General features: G+C 41.5%; 1 protein-coding gene across 11 annotated transcripts in view; it reads right to left on the bottom strand.

Annotated features, from left to right (window-relative positions):
- The window catches only part of magi1.S (membrane associated guanylate kinase, WW and PDZ domain containing 1 S homeolog), a 300879-nt gene that overhangs the window by 49456 nt on the left and 239110 nt on the right, over positions 1–12313 (bottom strand). For all 11 annotated transcript variants that reach the window (XM_041561777.1, XM_041561779.1, XM_041561778.1 and 8 more), the window contains 3 exons: positions 10940–11035; positions 10335–10517; positions 9590–10210 (listed from right to left, as the gene is read on the bottom strand). In XM_041561777.1, the coding sequence (XP_041417711.1) occupies positions 9590–10210; positions 10335–10517; positions 10940–11035 (900 nt within the window). The remainder of the gene's footprint in view (positions 1–9589; positions 10211–10334; positions 10518–10939; positions 11036–12313) is intronic.

Here is a 12313-nt window from a genome sequence, read left to right as displayed (position 1 = left end):
TTCAGCTTTGAGTGGCTGACCCCATCAGCTTGGATATAGTTTCTGAAGCAAAAACAGAACTTTTACAGTACAGGACAACAGAACATTATATTTCAATTTCTCTTATTTTCAATTACTCTAAACACATTCATTTGTTGGTGTTACTGTTCCTTTAAGCAATATGGCAGCTCTGTTTATAGAACACATTTCCCAACACTCATTGGCCTATTTAAACGAAACCAAAGACACTGACCTTGTTCAAATGAGTCTACACAGGGCAGGGAACCAATTGAATCCCTGCTGGAGAGACGACTTAATGGAATCTCCCCCAGGGCAGGACCCCCTGCTAGTTTCAATGTGAGTGTCAGCATGTTTGTAACCCACTTGTGCAGCGCCGCGTCTCTTGTTAGGCCTGGATCTCAAGTGTAAAATATCAATTTTTTTTTTTTTTGTTTAAAACCAATATACTGCATATTTGGCTTATAAGGCCATAGTATTATATAAAATACATTCAGTGGGTTGGAACAAGGGGATTGCCATTAATCGGTAATTCTGTCTCCAAAATGAATCTTCGAGGGTGGGTTGTGTTCTAATGCTGCCATGTTTCCATAGCCCTCCTATTGTGTTATTATTGCAATTAAGCCCTATATACCCGTGGCTGGTTGCCATGGACTATACATATACTCAAGGCCAGGGACCTACAACAGACTAGAGATGATGATGATGATGGCAGCAACTGGGTGCATTGTCTATAAGCTCACGATTACATGTAGCGTAACTGCTCCTTGTCACTGCTCCATACTAAGCACACGTATGACTGACGCCCGTGTGCTGCTTCCCTGTAATTCTAAACAAAGGCCAATTGTTCTGTGCATACGTGACATTCCCAGCCAGCAGTAACTGTGTAGGCAGATAAATACTCACATGCTACTTGTGCATTTATTTAAGCAAATGTGTGGTATTCAATGCAAGGGAATTTAAAGGGGAACTATACACTTACAGAGGTAAAGGGGTTGTTCACCTTAAGGGCAGAGACACACTTGGAGATTCGGGAGATTAGTTGCCCGGCGACAAATCGCCTCTTCTTCGGGTGACTAATCTCCTTGAACTGCCTTCCAGTCAGCTAGAATCTCGCTGGTGGGATGGAACTCTTGAGTGCTTCTTTTCCAAAGCCACCCGAAGTTTCCTCGTGAGTTTTCCTACATTCTAGACAGTGGGAAGTCAGTTCAGAGAGATTAGTTGTCCGAAAAAAAGGCAATTTTAAAGGGGAACTACATGCTTACAGAGGTAAAGTGGTTGTTCACATTAAGTGCAGAGACACATTTGGATTTAGATTCAAGCCGGCAGGATGGCACTTGGAGCGTTTTGTTTTCTGAAGTTGCCCAAAATGTCTGTCAGTTTTCCTAGATTCTAGCTGTGGGAAGGCAGTTCGGGGGGGGGGGGGGATTAGTCGCCCAAAGAAAAGGCAATTTTAGAGGGGAACTATGAGTTTACAGAGGTAAAGGGGTTGTTCACCTTAAGGGCAGAGACACACTTGGAGATTAGGGGAGATTAGTCGCCTGGCGACAAATCGCCTCTTCTTCGGGCAACTAATCTCCCCGAATTGCCTTCCCGTCGTCTAGAATCTAAATCACCGTCAGGAGGGCAGTCGGAGCTCTTCGTTTTCCAAAGTCACCCAAAGTTTCCTCGTGAGTTTTCCACGATTCTAACTGGTGGGAAGGCGGTTTGGGGAGATTAGTTTCCCGAAGAAAAGGCGATTTTAAAGAGGAACTATGAGCTTACAGAGGTAAAGGGGTTGTTCACATGGATTTAGATTCTAGCCGGCGGGATGACACTTGGAGCGTTTTCTGAAGTCGCCCAAAATTTCCTTGTCAGTTTTCCTAGATTCTAGCTGGTGGGAAGGCAGTTCAGGGAGATTAGTTGCCCGAAGAAAAGGCGATTTGTCGCCGGGCGACTAAATCTCAGTGAATCTCCACGTGTGTCTCTGCCCTTAGATTTACTTTTCTTATGATGTAGAGAGTGATATTCCGAGACAATTTGCAATTGGTATTCATTTTTTTATTATTTATGGTTTTTTAGTTACTTTTGTATTCAGCAGCTTGCCAGTTTGCAATTACATCAATATGGTTGTTAGGGTCAAAATTCCCCTAGCAACCATGCAGTGACTTGAATAAGAGACTGGAATATGAATAGGAGAGGGCTTGAATGGAAAGATGAGTAATAACATGTAACAATAGCAATAAACTTGTAGCCTTACAGAGCATTTGTTTTTTTGATGGGGTCAGTGACCCCATTTGAAAGCTGGAAAGAGTCCGGCGATAAAGGCAAATAATTCAAAAACTATAAAAAAAAATAAATAAGGAAGACCAATTTAAAAGTTGCTTAGAACAGTTTTGTTAAGGCAGGTGAAATTGCCCTTTAAGCTGTGAGTCTCCCCAGGAGACTTATCATAAATAGTTACAAATGTATCAAAAGGCAGGTGCTGAGTATTCTGTGCTCTGCCAAAAACCCTCATTTTAATTACGTTTCTGAAATTTTGTATCTTTTTATGGCGTCAGTGAACGAGATTAAAGGGAAACTCGGGACATTTTAATAAAAATCAGGGACTGCGGGCTGAGCTGTCAAAATCAGGGACTGTCCCGCAGAAAACGAGACAGTCGGGAAATAAAGAGTTATGGGCACCCGCAGCCATAAGCCACCAGGGTTGCTACTCATTTCTGAATCTGGTTCTTTTCTCAGTGAATCAGTACACTATACAATGCCCATTATAACAAATGCAGTTTACTCCCCCTGCTGGAGGTTGTTATTATAACATTTATAATGTTTTTGGTAAATAGATTTCCTTTAGTACTTGGGGACCTGCCTCTAGTCCCCCCCCTAATACATCTGCGGATAATGGCTCATCTCTGTTATGATTAGACATAGGGTTGAAAGCAGTTTTATTTAAAGCCCAAGCCTTAAGATCAAGTGAAAAAGGTTTTATATTATTAAAAGCCCCGGATGAGTGCTATACTTTAGCAACTTCTACGATTGTTTTTATTAGCACTCAAGCAGCAGCCTGCCATACTGTTTCCCTTGGGTATAGCTTATTGTGTGCCCAGAACATTCCTTCTCTGTATATTTGTATTTATACATATGGGAGGAGGAGGTGCCATATTGATTCCCTTAGACAGTACAGTATGAGGGTATAGCTTATTGTGTGCCCAGAACATTCCTTCTCTGTATATTTGTATTTATACATATGGGAGGAGGGAGGTGCCATATTGATTCCCTTAGACAGTACAGTATGAGAGTATAGCTTATTGTGTGCCCAGAACATTCCTTCTCTGTATATTTGTATTTATACATATGGGAGGAGGAGGTGCCATATTGATTCCTTAGACAGTACAGTATGAGGGTATAGCTTATTGTGTGCCCAGAACATTCCTTCTCTGTATATTTGTATTTAAACATATGGGAGGAGGAGGTGCCATATTGATTCCCTTAGACAGTACAGTATGAGGGTATAGCTTATTGTGTGCCCAGAACATTCCTTCTGTATATTTGTATTTATACATATTGGAGGAGTTGCCATATTGATTCCCTTAGACAGTACAGTATGAGGGTATAGCTTATTGTGTGCCCAGAACATTCCTTCTCTGTATATTTGTATTTATACATATGGGAGGAGGAGGTGCCATATTGATTCCCTTAGACAGTACAGTATGAGGGTATAGCTTATTGTGTGCCCAGAACATTCCTTCTCTGTATATTTGTATTTATACATATGGGAGGAGGAGGTGCCATATTGATTCCCTTAGACAGTACAGTATGAGGGTATAGCTTATTGTGTGCCCAGAACATTCCTTCTCTGTGTATTTGTATTTATACATATGGGAGGAGGAGGTGCCATATTGATTCCCTTAGACAGTACAGTATGAGGGTATAGCTTATTGTGTGCCCAGAACATTCCTTCTCTGTATATTTGTATTTATACACATGGGAGGAGGTGCCATGTTGATTCCCTTAGACAGTACAGTATGAGGGTATAGCTTATTGTGTGCCCAGAACATTCCTTCTCTGTATATTTGTATTTATACATATGGGAGGAGGAGGTGCCATATTGATTCCCTTAGACAGTACAGTATGAGGGTATAGCTTATTGTGTGCCCAGAACATTCCTTCTCTGTATATTTGTATTTATACATATGGGCGGTGGGTGCCATATTGATTCCCTTAGACAGTACAGTATGAGGGTATAGCTTATTGTGTGCCCAGAACATTCCTTCTCTGTATATTTGTATTTATACATATGGGAGGAGGAGGTGCCATATTGATTCCCTTAGACAGTACAGTAGGAGGGTATAGCTTATTGTGTGCCCAGAACATTCCTTCTCTGTATATTTGTATTTATACATATGGGAGGAGGAGCTGCCATATTGATTCCTTTAGACAGTACAGTATGAGGGTATAGCTAATTGTGTGCCCAGAGCACTCCATCTCCGTTTGTTTGTTTGTATTTATAAATACAGGTGGGAGCTGCCATACACCTTTGTTGGCCCATAGTAGGAAGTCAAGGCAAAATGCTTGAGGCGCTTCTCACAAGGCCTAAAACCTGCCACAATGACCCATAAGAAGCATGAAGGGTCAGACTTGAACCTTGCAGCCGTGTTATAATGATAAAATTCCCCCCCGCACATCATTTTAAATCCCTGACCAAAAGCCACAAAGCCTTTCTCTGATTACACAAGCCTCGTTATTACAATTAAACCCATAACTTGTCTATATCAGTTGGCAGAACTCGATCCAAAGAATTAGAAAGAGGCCGGGCCGCAAGAGCCCTGAATCCAGAGAAGTCGCTCGGTGCATTCAGTTACCTGCGACCCAGACGCTCCTCAGTCACGAGGCTGCAGCGTTTGCTGGAAAATGTCAACTGCACCGGTGAATTAAATCAATGGAGCGCACATTCCATAGGCTGCAATGTTGGTAATTGATGCAATGTTAATTAATATAATAATATATAATAATAATAATATATATATAATATAATAATAATATAATAGTATAATAATGTTAATTAGGGCCTGGCCTGCTCTGTCCCCAAGCTTTTCTATCAATGCACCAAGAGCTGTCCTGGATATGGTTATAAATAGGGGTGTCTGCGCTGTGGCACCTATAGCCATAAATGTGGGACATACAGTATGGAAATAAGGGGACATATAGACAAGAGAGCAACCAACCCCTTTAACTCTGCTTTAGCCAAGTCCAACCTGCATTCTACCGTCTCTGGAGTTTTCAGACGTTTCCTGTATTCGTATACAGATTTAAAGGCACAGCAACACCAACAAATGAAAGTGTTTTAAAGTAATTAATATATAATATACAGTTTCCCTACACAATAAGCTGCAGTGTAGCTATGGGGGCAGTCATTCAAGCAGGAGAAAAGGCACAGGTTACACAGCAGATATCTGATAAGCCCTGTAGAATAAAATGGTGATTTGTCGGTTGTCTGCTATTCAACCTATGCTCTCTCATTTTTCCAGCTTAAATGGCTGCCCCCTTGGCTACACAGCAGATTGTTTATATAAACTATAGTAGTACTTATCTGTTATCTACTGTGTATCCTGTGCTTGAATGGCTGCCCCCATAGCTACACAGCAGCTTGTTTATATAAACTATAGTAGTACTTATCTGTTATCTACTGTGTATCCTGTGCTTGAATGGCTGCCCCCATGGCTACACAGCGGCTTGTTTATATAAACTATAGTAGTACTTATCTGTTATCTACTGTGTATCCTGTGCTTGAATGGCTGCCCCCATAGCTACACAGCAGCTTGTTTATATAAACTATAGTAGTACTTATCTGTTATCTACTGTGTATCCTGTGCTTGAATGGCTGCCCCCATGGCTACACAGCAGCTTGTTTATATAAACTTTAGTAGTCTTTCTGAAGCAAACACACACAACTTTTACCAGGGCAAGGCAAAACAACATTATATTTTAAAGGAGAACTAAACCCGCCAATAAGAAAATCCCCTACCGACTACCCTAGGTAGTATCTCTGAAATTGCCCCTAAGAGTTTGCTCACGTATCGGTGCAGAGTAAGCGCAGCGTAGCTCATGCGCGCAACCTTCCGGATCTTCGATCTTCTTCTGGAAGTGACGTATTGGCGCATGCGCAGTTGGAGCAATCATTCAGTTCGTAGCAACTGCGCAATCTGCAAAAGTGCCAGAAATTGCAGAAGGGAAGTTAGAGGACTTGAAGAAGACCAGAGATCTGGAAGATGCGCCCATGAGCTCCACTGCACTTACTCTGCAATAATACATGAGCAAACTCCTTAGGGGCAATTTCAGGGGTAATTATCTACGCGGGTGGGGGGACGCAGGGAGGGGGACTACTTATCTAGTAGTAGGTAGAGGATTTTCTTATTGGGGAGTTGGTTCTTCTTTTTTGATACAAATTCAGTTTTTTTTAAGGGTTAACTGGGGACAAGATTAGGGTGTAATGGGACATGGGCAAAAACCTCCCACACATCATCTCTGGGAAGCGGACGTCTAGGATTCTTGGAGTTGTGGGGTCGTAGTAGACAGTTGCAGTTAGGAAATGATATGAGGAGAATATTCCTAAATATTCCTGTATGTGTGTAAGTTACTGGACCACATGTTGCAGTTCAAATGGGGGTCTTGAAATGTGTATGTATCTCTCTTCTGGCTAGGAATTAATGGGTGAAGTATTTATGGCGCTTGTTACGCAGCTCCCTATGCAAATGAAGATCGATGTGATGCCAAATAATTTATGAACCCATTGATCTGCACGACTGTAATTCATGTAACCGAGGTTCTAAGTGGCCTGGAAAATGAAACGATCAATAATTGCCCAGAATATGCGAGTCCTCTTAAGGCTGAGCAGTATTACAATTTTATATGGCCACATTTATTTTTTAAATGGGTTTAGTTGACCTTCAGCAAAAAAAAAAAAAAAAAAAAAAAAAATTGCGTCATCCGTGATGATTATAGATTATATAAATAAGCTGTGTAGCCATGGGGGCAGCCATTCAAGCACAGGCTACACAGTAGATAACAGATAAGTACTACTATAGTTTATATAAACAAGCTGCTGTGTAGCCATGGGGGCAGCCATTCAAGCACAGGATACACAGTAGATAACAGATAAGTACTACTATAGTTTATATCTCGTATTTAAACTCTTATTTCTATTCAGACCCTCTCCTAAACATATTCCAGTTTCTCTTTCAAATGAATGCATGGTTGCTAGGGTAATTAGGACCCCAGCAACAAGAGGGATGAAACTACAAACTGGAGAGCTGCTGAATAAAAATCTAAATAACCCAAAAACCACAAATAATAAAAAATGAAAACCCAATTGCAAATTGTCTCAGAATAGCACTCTCTACATCATACTGAATGTTTATTTAAAGGTGAACATCTCCTTTAAGCCCGAGTGTTGAATTAAACCAGATTCCATTAAGCAGGAAACTCAGACTTGACATTTAATGACATGCAGGACAACGAGCACAGATATCTGTATAGAGATACTTCCCGGGTTATTTACTTTGACAAATATTTTTTTTACATCTTTATTCCCCTGACTGATAATAAAGATGCACAAATCAGAGGCCTTTCTCTCTCCCCGTAGCGAGCGCAATAAGCGCAGTTGTGAGTGATTTCCTTAAGAATAACTTTGCATCTAAATCAACTGTCACATAGAGCAGAAGTCCTGGTTTGACAAATGTCTTTCTGATGTCTCAAAAAAATAAAAAAATAAAAATAACCATCAAGGGAGATGAGGAAGGGAAACGCAATTGAGGCAAATTACAAAAAGTGTCAAAAACGATTCAGACAGTCGGAAACGCTGTCCTGCCGGCGAGAGGAACGAGTGATCTATTTAAGCAAGGAACGCGGGCGAACAGAGAATGATAATAAAATGCTTATCAAAGGCATCTTGTAGCATTACTCACAGCTGTTCCGACTTTATAGAACTGACACTCGGCTAAATTAAAGGGACAGTGACACGTTACAGGAATGTGTCAGAACCTGCCCAGGACTATCTGCCCCTTTATACTTACCCCTCAATGCAGATTCAGGGATCGCAGTTTAGTCGGTCTCAGCCTCAGATTAGCAAAGACCAGGAGGATGGCTGCGGTGAACTCGACCCCTGAATCTGCACCAAGGGGTAAGTATAAAGTTAGGGGCATTTCCCCAGGGAGGGCAGCTAGGCTGGGTGTAGGGTTTTTTTGAGTTAAGGGTTGAATCCTCTACTTTCTACTAATCTTTCTATTCAGGCCTCTCACATTCATATTTCAGTCTCTTATGCAACCAATACATAGTTGCTAAGAAAATTTGGACCCAAGCAACCTGAAACTGCAATAAATAAGTCAAAAAAACAGAAATAATAAAAAATTAAAACCAATTGCACCAGTAGTCCTGGTGCTACCCAATAGGCCCTGGCATTTGAAGTACACAAAAATTACATTACAGCAATTTAGATTAGCCCCTCTGGGCGTGATGGGACTTTAAATTAAAATAGGGTCCAAAAATAAAACATTTAAAATAGGGGACAACCAGGACCTGCTATAAACCTATCCCCTATTACAATACTCCTATGGTCACAGAGTTCCCTGTATAACTCAGCCTGCAGCCTTGTGACTTATATGGTCACAGAACAACCCCTCAGTGACTTCTAATATCCTTATCATTTACAGTAGGGGGTACATTATCCCTTATAATACATGAGTGATACTCAGAGTTCCCTGTATAACTCTGCCTGCAGCCTTGTGCCTTTATATGGTCACAGAACCCTCAGTGACTTCTAATATCCTTATCATTTACAGTAGGGGGTACATTATCCCTTATAATACATGAGTGATACTCAGAGTTCCCTGTATAACTCAGCCTGCAGCCTTGTGCCTTTATATGGTCACAGAACCCCTCAGTGACTTCTAATATCCTTATCATTTACAGTAGGGGGTACATTATCCCTTATAATACATGAATGATACTCAGTTCCCTGTATAACTCAGCCTGCAGCCTTGTGCCTTTATATGGTCACAGAACAACCCCTCAGTGACTTCTAATATCCTTATCATTTACAGTAGGGGGTACATTATCCCTTATAATACATGAGTGATACTCAGAGTTCCCTGTATAACTCAGCCTGCAGCCTTGTGCCTTTATATGGTCACAGAACCCCTCAGTGACTTCTAATAGCCTTATCATTTACAGTAGGGGGTACATTATCCCTTATAATACATGAGTGATACTCCGAGTTCCCTGTATAACTCAGCCTGCAGCCTTGTGAATCTTCTTGGTTAAACCGGCTAAACAATGAAGGTGCTAGGGATGAACTCTTGGGGACAACTAGGATAAACCTTCTTGTTCAAAACGTTGCAGGAACTTTCTGAACCAATACGATCATTCTGCCATTAACAAAGAGCACTGGAGCACCAATGTGTAGGCCAAGAAGTGCTACTACACAATCTGATAAATGAAGCAACAAGTTATCTCCTGCAATCTCTGAAGGAAAGGGGAAGGTTGAATGAAGAACCAAGGCTTCAGGAATTCACATTTTCAATAGAAGACAGGGATGCCGGATGGCTTTATAGAAACTTACCTCCTCTCTGAACCAGTAGGGTGACTTCACTTCCCTTAGGACATTCGATGAGTAAATCCACAACTTGATTATGGGTAAGGTTCAGAACATTCTTTTTATTCACCTCTACTATAAGATCTCCTTCTTTGAGGCCACGGCATCTTGGACTGTCTACAATCTGCTTCACCCTCTGGCCCCCACCACCAGGGCTGTCTGCTATGGTAAAGCCAAATCCCATTGGTCCTTTTACTATATGCACAGTAATTAGTTCAGGTTGCGTAGCTATAGAGGATGCCAAGGACACTGTATCATTAGGGTAACCATGGGAACCATTTGAAGAAATGTCAGCAGGGCTGCTAGGCCTCGGATCCATTATGTTATTGGCTTTTCTAGTTTTACTGTTGTTGCTTGATGGAGAGTCATAATTCTCTTGCCCATTGACAATGATGGGGTCTTTGTCCAATATTGCGACTGACGTCACAAGGCTGGTGTTGGGGTCATCTGGGTCAAATGGAAGAGGATAACCCCGGCATAGTTCAAGGTTCACATTTTCACCAATGGGTATAGACTGGAAGATCTTCACAACTTGAGCGTGCGTGTAGCCAAGGACACAGATATCATTCACACTTACGATAACGTCGCCTGCAAAGGAAAAACAACAAAGGATTGTGCTGAAAATGCATTCCCTAAAAAGGTGTATGCTCGTTCTGTGATATTGCTGGGTTCAATATTCAACTTAGCACCTGAAAAGTTCTATACCACGTACCCGTTTCCATTTTGCCATCCAATGCGGCCGGGCCATCGACGACCAAACTCTTTATTTGCAAAAATTCATCTGGCTCGTCCCCTCCGACAACAGTAAAGCCAAAGCCTCGACTGCTCTTCCTTAGCTTTGTATTGATGAACTTTCCTTTCAGTTCAGAAGGGTTTCTGGTGAAGAATGGTTTTGCTGCATGAAAAGAACTTGGGTCAGTTTAGAAACATTTCCATGTACACACACAACTTTTTCTATTTAAAAAAAATAATCCAAAATGTTGTTGTGAGGTCCCAGTAAGTTCCTGTTGGACGGGGTAATGAGTTAGTAGAACATAATTTTCCTTCATGTAGTGATGACCAACCTGATGGCTTTGCACCAAAGGAAAGCGAAGAGCAATCTAATTGCATGACTAAACCCCCAACTGGGCCACCATGAGCTGGTGGCACTGCCAAACCATTTCATGCCTCCACTGAACAGTAGCTGTAGGAGTATTACTAGGGGAATATTCTGGGGTCTCGCCACCATTACTCAAGCTACCAGAAACCTACAACAGGAGATTATGGCAGGAGTAGTCCCACAATAGCTAGAAAGCCCACAAGTTGCCACTTAATTACCACGTGCCGCAGTTGCTGGTTGTTTCTTTTTTAGCGTAAAGTTGTTTGGAAGCACAAGAGGGGGTGGAGCAATGGGTGGATGATCCCCTGTCCATTCTGATAAAAAAAAAAAAAAGATAATAATAAAGTCAATGTTAGAAGAGCAGAAGCACTGCATATGAAAGCCCTCTACCTGCTTGCAAGCTGAAAGTTCCCTTTAAAATATACACAGCAAAGCTATGGCCAGAATCATTAGGAGCCAAGCCATCGACGTATATGCCTTTAAAGGGCATGTCAAGTCTAAAATAGAATAGAACTTTCGGCCAGATCTCGATCGGTGAAGCCCGTCGGGGGGCCCCATACACGGGCCAATAAGCTGCCGACACGGTCTGTCGGCAGCTTTTATCGGCCCGTGTATGGCCACCTTAAGGCTAGAAATGCTGTATTTTGTATACTAAATATAAACATGAACTTACTGCACCACAAACCTAATCAAACAAATAATTTATGCTTTTAAAGTTGGCCACAGGGGGTCACCATCTTGTAACTTTTTTAAACATCTTTGCAAGACTAAGACTGTGCACATGCTCAGTGTGGTCTGGGCTGCTTAGGGATTGTCATAAACAAAGCTGCTTGACTTCTGCATGGCTGGGAAGTAAGGCGGGGGCTCCCCCTGCTGTTCATAAGTATGATTGTTTCCCTGCAGAGCAGTTAGGGACAGTCTGAGAATTCCTATCCACAGCAGTAAATGAAGGGAGAATTTCGCTGCATACAGTCAGGTTTCTTATAAAAACAGTACACATTTTTTAATTAAAGAATATTGGAGATAGTTTTCTTTTTCATTGAAGAAAGTAAAAATGGGATTTTATTTTTTTGCCTTTACACGCCCTTTAACATCCCTCAAGAAGTCCCTGTGATGTTGAGAGGACAATAAAATGTACTCTTTTCCCCTTCACATACATGAATAAGGTATGGAGTGGCACCACAATGGTGAATGTGTTATTACATACAAACATCACTGTATTATTTCCACTTAATGTTTCTATCCAATCAAAAGATCACAAGCAAAAAATAAAGGCTAAGCTGCTAAATAAAAACACATGCACATTACATAAGCACAAGAACTGACACAGAGGAGTTAATCCCTCCACCACAGACTACATAGCTTGGCTCAGGGTGCTCTCCTGTGGAAAAGTCTCCCACGGTCATTCCTGCCTTCTCCGTGTTCTGGGAATCACATATTGGTCTTTATGTACTTAAGATTAAAATCTAGTTAGTAGTTCAGTAACAGCTAGCAATCAAGTATAAAACAATGATGGGTTTGTTCTCCTGACTGCATGTTGCAGTTGGGTAATTTTTCCACTACAAAGGTCCATGTGAAAATGGTAAACACAG

This window comes from Xenopus laevis, chromosome 4S, assembly GCF_017654675.1.
Source record: "Xenopus laevis strain J_2021 chromosome 4S, Xenopus_laevis_v10.1, whole genome shotgun sequence".
NCBI classification, from domain to species: domain Eukaryota; kingdom Metazoa; phylum Chordata; class Amphibia; order Anura; family Pipidae; genus Xenopus; species Xenopus laevis.
This window is presented reverse-complemented; position numbering and strand designations above follow the sequence as displayed.